Source organism: Strigops habroptila, unplaced genomic scaffold (genome assembly GCF_004027225.2).
Source record: "Strigops habroptila isolate Jane unplaced genomic scaffold, bStrHab1.2.pri NC_044300.1_ctg1, whole genome shotgun sequence".
Lineage (NCBI taxonomy): Eukaryota > Metazoa > Chordata > Aves > Psittaciformes > Psittacidae > Strigops > Strigops habroptila.
The window spans coordinates 1-7,079 of record NW_022651057.1 but is presented as its reverse complement, the minus strand read 5'-3'; the positions used below and the strand labels follow the sequence as shown (position 1 = coordinate 7,079).

The 7,079-nt window shown below is 67.3% G+C and overlaps 1 protein-coding gene across 1 annotated transcript; it reads left to right on the top strand.

The window, feature by feature from the left end:
* Positions 1–160: 160 nt before the first annotated feature.
* Positions 161–7,075, top strand: LOC115618920 (splicing factor, arginine/serine-rich 19-like; the record flags this gene model as incomplete). Its single annotated transcript, XM_030510866.1, is given in 8 exon segments — positions 161–362; positions 892–946; positions 1,046–1,092; positions 1,973–2,061; positions 3,033–3,155; positions 4,659–4,818; positions 4,933–6,210; positions 6,212–7,075. Coding segments are annotated over 8 exon segments (2,739 nt in total), but the record flags the coding sequence as incomplete, so codon positions are not given.
* Between the last annotated feature and the right edge of the window lie 4 nt (positions 7,076–7,079).

The window sequence follows — 7,079 nt, the reverse complement described above, 5'->3', positions numbered from 1 at the left end:
AATGGGGGGATTTGGGGCAAAAAGAAGGGATTTGGGGCAGGAATGAGGGAATTTGGGGCACAAAGAAGGGATTTGGGAGGCAATACGGGGATTTGGGGCACAATGGAGGGATTTGGGGTGGGAATGGGGGGATTGGGGCTATGAAAAGGGGCATTGGGGGGTCCTCATCCCCAAAGGGGGGGTCCCCATCTCCGGGCTCCCCCCATTGCCCTGTGCCCCCCCCAGGCCGTGCCGTGCCCATGGAGGAGGAGGAGAAGCCGCGGCCCCCGGGGGGGCGGGAGGAGCCACCGGAGGAGGGGGGGGGACCCGGGGGGGCCCCCCCAGAGCCCGAGGGGCCGCTGCGGCCCGGCCAGGCCCTGGTGGTACGGGGGGGGGGGGGGGCTGGGACCCCCATGATGGGGGTTTGGGGGGGGGTTTGGGGTGCTGTGACCCCCCTTTGTGGGGTTTTGGGGGTCAGGGACCCCCTTTATGGGGCCTGGGGGGGGGTTGAGGGGGTTTGGGGGGGGTTTGAGGGGTTGGGACCCCCGTGATGGGGTTGGGGGGGGGGGTTTTGGGGTGGTTTCGGGGTGCTGAGACCCCCCTTGATACAGTTGGGGTGGGCTCTGACTCCTCTTGATGGGGTTTGGGGGCTCAGAGACACCTCCCCGATGGGGTTTGGGGTGGTTTTGGGGTGCTGGGACCCCCGACATAGTTTGGGGGGGGGGTCGGGTGGTTTTGGGGTGCTTAGACCCCCCTGATGCAGTTTGGGGGTGTTTTGGGGTGGTTTTGGGCTGTTTTGGGGTGTTTTGGGCAGGTTTGGGCTGTTTTGGGGTGTTTTGGGGCAGGTTTTGGGGGTTTCGGGCTGGTTTTGGGGTGCTGTGACAGTGTTTTCGGGGTGTCCCCCCCCCGCAGAAGGCTCTGCAGCGAGTGGTGAGCGGCGCCCTCCAAGGCTGGGCCCTGGCTGAAGGTAGGGCCGGGGCTGGGGCTTGGGGGGGTCCGGGGGGGGGCAGTGGGTCTCTATGGGCTCTGTGCCTGACCCACAGCCCCCCCCGTGCCCCCCCCACAGAGCCCATGAGGAAGAGGTCGGTTCGGTGCTGGGGACCCCACGCCGAGGGCGGCCCGGTGAGTGCTCCCAGTATGGCCCAGTATGGACCAGTCCCTCCCAGTATGGACCAGTCCCATCCGAGTCCCTCCCAGTATGGACCAGTCCCAACCCAGTGCCTCCCAGTAGGTCCCAGTTTCATCCCTGTCCCTCCCAGTATGGCCCATTCCCATCCCAGTCTCTCCCAGTAGGTCCCAGTCCCATCCCAGTCCCTCCCAGTATGGCCCAGTCCCATCCCAGTCTCTCCCAGTATGTCCCAGTCCATCTCAGTCCATCCCAGTATGTACCAGTCCATCCCAGTTTATCCCATCCTAGTATGGCCCAAGCTCTCCCAGTCCATCCCAGTAGCTCCCAGTATGTCCCAGTCCCATCCCAGTATGTCCCAGTCCCATCCCAGTCCCTCCCAGTCCCTCCCAGTATGTCCCAGTCCATCCTAGTTTATCCCATCCTAGTATGGCCCAAGCTCTCCCAATCCATCCCAGTAGCTCCCAGTATGTCCAAAGCCATCCCAGTACGTCCCAGTCCCATCCCAGTCCCATCCCAGTCCATCCTAGTCCATCCCAGTATGTCCCAGTCCATCGCAGTTTATTCTATCCTAGTATGTCCCAGTCCATCCCGGTCTATCCCAGTATGTCCCAGTCCCATCCCAGTCCATCCCAGTCCATCCCAGTATGTCCCAGTCCCATCCCAGTCCATCCCAGTCCAGTCCATCCCAGTCCCATTCCAGTCCCATCCCAGTCCATCCCAGTCCAGTCCATCCCAGTCCATCCCAGTCCATCCCAGTCCCTCCCAGTCCCAAGCCCCAGCGCATGCTGGGACCCAACCACCTCTCTGTGGGGGGGGTGTTGCTCATTCCTTGCCCCCCCCGTGGTGGGGGGGGTCTCTCCCCAGGCCTGGGAGGCGCCGGGGGGGCCCCAGCTCCCGCAGGGCTGCGCGGCCTCGCTGCGGGCCCAGCTCTTCCTGGCCTCTGGAATTGGGGGGTGAGTGCCGGGAATGGGAGCCCATTGTGGGGGGGGGGGCACCCAGGCACTGGGCTCCCCCCTGGGGGGGTGGTAATGGGTGTCCCTGTTGGAGGGGGGGGGCCTGTGTTCACATTGGGGGGTGGAGGGGGTGCGCTCATGGGGGTCAGTCCTTGCCGGTTCATCCCAGTGTGTCCCAATGTTGGGGTGTTCCCCCTGACCCCCCATTGCAGTCTGTCCCAGTCCCAGTATGAACCAGTTTGTCCCAGTATGTCCCATTGGGGTGCCCTAGTGTTGGGGTGACCCCCTTGACCCTCCCATCCCAGTCCATCCCAGTATGTCCCATTGGGGTGTCCCAGTGTTGGGGTGTCCCCCTTGACTCTCCTGTCCCAGTCCATCCCAGTATGTCCCATTGGGGTGCCCCAGTGTTGGGGTCCCCCCTGACCCCCCCATCCCAGTCCATCCCAGTATATTCCAGTCTATGTCACTCCATCCCAGTATGTCCCATTGGGGTGCCCCAGTGTTGGGGTGCCCCCCTGACCCCCCTGTCCCAGTCCATCCCAGTCCATCCTAGTATGTCCCATTGGGGTGCCCCAGTGCCAGGTGCCCCCCTGGCCCCCCCATCCCAGTCCCTTCCAGTCCATCCCAGTATGTCCCATTGGGGTGTCCCAGTGTTGGGGTGCCCCCCTGACCCCCCCATCCCAGTCCCTTCCAGTCCATCCCCATGTGTCCCATTGGGGTGTCCCAGTGTTGGGGTGCTCCCCTGGCCCCCCATCCCAGTCCCTTCCAGTCCATCCCAGTATGTCCCATTGGGGTGTCCCAGTGTTGGGGTGCCCCCCTGGCCCCCCCATCCCAGTCCCTTCCAGTCCATCCCAGTATGTCCCATTGGGGTGCCCCCCTGCCCCCCCTGCCCCCCCATCGCAGCCCCTCGCAGTGTGTCCCGGTGGGGTGTCCCCTTGCCGGGGGCCCCCCCTGACTCCCGTTGCCCGCAGGGAGGCCGAGGCCCCCCCCCGAGGAGCTGGAGCTGGTGGCCGAGGTGCGGGTGGGGGGCAGCGGGGCCCTGGCGGCCGCCTCCCGCCTCCTGCAGCCCGGCCCGGCCCGGCGGCGCCACAAAGGTACGGGGGGGGGGCAGGGGGTGGGGGGGGCAAGGGGGGTAGTGGGGGTGATGGGGGTGATGGGGGTGATGGGGCAAGGGGGACGATGGGGGTAATAGGGCAATGGGGGCGATGGGGGCAAGGGGGGTAACGGGGGTGATGGGGGCAAGGGGGGCAATGGGGGTGATGGGGGCAAGGGGGGTGATGGGGGTAAGGGGAGCAATGGGGGTGATGGGGGCAAGGGGGGTGATGGGGGTAAGGGGAGCAATGGGGGTGATGGGGGCAAGGGGGGCGATGGGGGTAATGGGGCAATGGGGGTGATGGGGAGGATGGGATAATGGGGGTGATTGGGGTAATGGGGGTGGTTGGGGTAATGGGGGGCAGTGGGTGCTATGGGGGGCAGTGGGGGTAATGGGGAGAATGGAGACAATGGGGGCAAGGGGGGGAATGGGGCAATGGGAGTGATGGGGATTATGGGGGTGGTGGGGTAATGGGGGCAGTGGGGGTGGGGGGGGAATGGGGATAGTGGGGGTGATGGGGGCAAGGGGGTAATGGGGGGCAATGGGGCAATGGGGGCAATGTGGTAATGGGGGGCAGTGGAGGTAATGGGGGGGAATGGGGGGCAATGGGGGCAATGCGGGAATGGGGGGAATGGGGGGGAATGGGGGCGATGGGGGGACTGGGGCTGATGGGGGGAATGGGCACAATGGGGGCAGTGGGGTGATGGGGGGTAATGGGGACAATGGGGGTTATGGGGGCAATGGGGGAATGGAGGCAATGGGGGTGATGGGGGTTATGGGGGTGAGGGGGGGGAATGGGGGCAGTGGGGGTGATGGGGGCAATGGGGGCGATGTGGCTTATGGGGGCAATGGGGGAGTGGGGGGCAGTGGGGGTAATGGGGAGCAATGGAGTAATGAGGGGCAGTGGGGGTAATGGGGCAGAATGGGGGCAATGGGGGTGATGGGGGCAATGGGGGCAGTGGGGTAGTGAGGGGCAGTGGGGGTAATGGGGGTGATGGGGTAATGGGGGGCAGTGGGGGTGGGGGGGGAATGGGGGTAGTGGGGGCGATGGGGGTAGTGGGGGGGAATGGGGGTGATGGGGGGCAATGGGGACAATGGGGCTAATGGGGGGATAATGGGGTGATGGGGGGGAATGGGGTCAATGGGGGGCAGTGGGGGTGATGGGGGGGAATGAGAGTAATGGGGTGATGGGGGTGATGGGGATAATGGGGGGCAATGGGGGCAGTGGGGGGAATGGGGGTTGTGGGGTGATGGGGGCAGTGGGGGGTGATGGGGGCAATGGGGAGGAATGGGGTGATGGGGTGATGGGGGGCAATGGGAGGGGATGGGGGACAATGGGGGGAAAGGGGGGTCATGGGGGTCATGGGGAGGTACTGGAGTGAATTAAGGGCCACGGGGGGGCACTTTGGGGGGTACTGGAGGGGGTTGGGGGGCAATGGGGGTCCGGGGGGGGGGTCCCCGTGTGGGTGCTGCCCCCCCTGACCCCCGTTTCCCCCTCCCCCAGGCCACCTCCCCGGCTCCTCCTCTCGCCGCTGGCGCATCCCGGGGGGTGCCCCCCCGTGCCCCCCCCCCGTGTCCCCCCCCCTCCGCTCATCCCCCCCCTCTCATCCCCCCCCCGTTCCCCCCACCCCGCCCCCGCCGCACCCCCCCTCCCCAAACCACCGGCCCCCCCCAAACCTCCCCCACCCCCCCCGGCCCCGGCGCTCCCGGGGTGGGGGGGGGGGCCCCCGTGTGGCAGCCCCGGGGGGGGGGCGCCGGGGGGGGGCCCCCCCCAACAGCAGCAGCAGCAGCGCCCCCCCCCGAACCTGCCCCCCCCGGCCCCGCGGCAGGAGCCGGCGCGGAGCCACCCCCCCGATTCCTCTTCCTCTTCCTCCTCTTCCCGCTCTTCCTCCTCTTCCTCTTCCTCCTCTTCCTCCTCCTCGTCCTCTTCCGGCGCCCCCCCCCCGGCCACGTTCCGGCCCCATTCCCCAATCCTGGATATTTATGACCCTTTCCACCCCACGGATGAGGAGAACCCCCCCCCCGGCGCCGACTTTCCCTACGGAGCATCCTCTTCCTCCCCCCCCAAAGAGGCCGAAGGGCACCAGGATCAGAAGTACGATCCCTTCGATCCCACCGGCTCCAACCCCAGCTCGTCCCGCAGCAGCCCCAGCCCGGAGGAGGAGGAGGAAGAGGAGGAGGAGGAAGAAGAAGAAGAGGAGGAAGAGGAAGAGGAGGACGAGGAAGAGCCCCCCCGCCCCGACGTGTCCCACAGCATCAGCCGCATCTCCGAGACCTTGGCCGGGATCTACGACGACAACAGCCTGAGCCAGGACTTTGAGAAGGAGCCGGAGCCGGAACCGGAGCCTCCGGCTTCCCAAATCCCTCCCGGAGCCGACTCCACGCTCCCGGAAGAGGAAGAGGAGGAAGAGGAAGAAGAAGAGGAGGAGGAAGAGGAGGAAGAGGAAGCGGCCGCCCCGGCCTCGGGCAGCGTTCCGGAGCCGCGGCGCCGCGTCTTCGTGGTGGATTTGGCCACTAAGAAGCACCCGGAATGCGACGGGAAGCTGGAAGGGAAGTTATCCCTGGAAGTGGTGGCCGCCGGCAACGCCAAAGCGCCGCCGCAGGGCGCCGCGTCCCGAGGGGCCAAGAGGCACCGGGCCCGGCGCGAGTGGGCCGCGAGCACCGGCGATTCCGAGATCGAGGAAGGGGAGATCGTCCCGCACGAGGACGAGCGCTACAGCCCCCTGCGGCTATTCCGGAGCTCGGGAATCAGCTCCGGCTCCGGCCCCGGCGCCGCCTCCGGCCCCATCCGAGCGCGGGCGCCGGAGCCGCGGGCGCCGCGGGTGCCGGAGGGGGACGATTTCTTGTCTCTCCATGCGGATTCCGATGAGGAAGGCGATTTCGGAGCCGAGAACCAACCGGATCCGCGCTGGAAAAGCACCGGCTCCGACCTGCGCCGCAAGATCCTGAGCCAGCGGCGGCTCCGCGCCCCCCCCCTCGCCCCATTCGCCATCGGCCGCATCCCGGAAGAAGCCCAAACGCTCCCGGGAACGCGGCTCCTCCGGCTCCGTGGGATGGGGAGGGAAGAAACCCCCCGATCCGCCTCCCAAATCCAAGGAGCGGCACCGGCGCCGCGGCTCCCGCTCCCGCTCCCGGCGGCGTTCCTGGTCCCGCGGGCGCCGTTCCCGCTCGCGGGAGAAGCGCCGGAGCCGGCGCTCGGGAAGCACCGCGCGGCGTTCCCGCCATAAGGAAAAGCACCGCGGCGAGGGCGGGAAGAAGAAGAAGAAGCAGCAGCAGCGCTCCCGCTCCCGGGAACGCCGCTCGTCCCGCCGGGAAGCGCTGGATTCCAAGGGCGACAAGAGCGCGGAAGCGGCGGCGCGGCGCCGGGAAGCGCGGCCCGTGGTGCCGCCATCCATCCAGGAGCTGAACGATTCCGACCTCTTCGCCATCAAAAGGACCATCACGGTGAGCCGGAGGGAGGGAACGCCGGAGCCCGCCAAGCGGGAAGTGCTCTACGACTCCGAAGGGATGAGCTTCGAGGGTTATTCCGACCGGGAGCCTCCGGAAGCGCCGCTCCGGGCCGGGAAAGGGGAAGCGCGGCCGGCGGCGGAAGGCAAGAAGGAAAAGGAGCGGAAACGGAGCCGATCCCAGGAGCAGCCGGGCCGGGAGAAGCACAAGAAGAAGTTCAAGGAGAACCCGGCTCCGGATCCCGGGAAAGCGGAGAAGGAGAAGGCTCCGCGCAGCGACCGGGATAAGGGCAGGAAGAGCAAGCGGGAAGGGCACCGGGAGAGCAGCGGGAACGCCGGCCGCAAGGTGAAGCTCCAATCCAAGGTGTCCGTGCTCATCCGGGAAGGCGTCACCTCCACCACGGTGCCCAAGGAAAGCGGCTCCGGCTCCATCGGCTCCGGCTCCATCGGCATCAAGTTCACCCGCGATGCCGAGAACC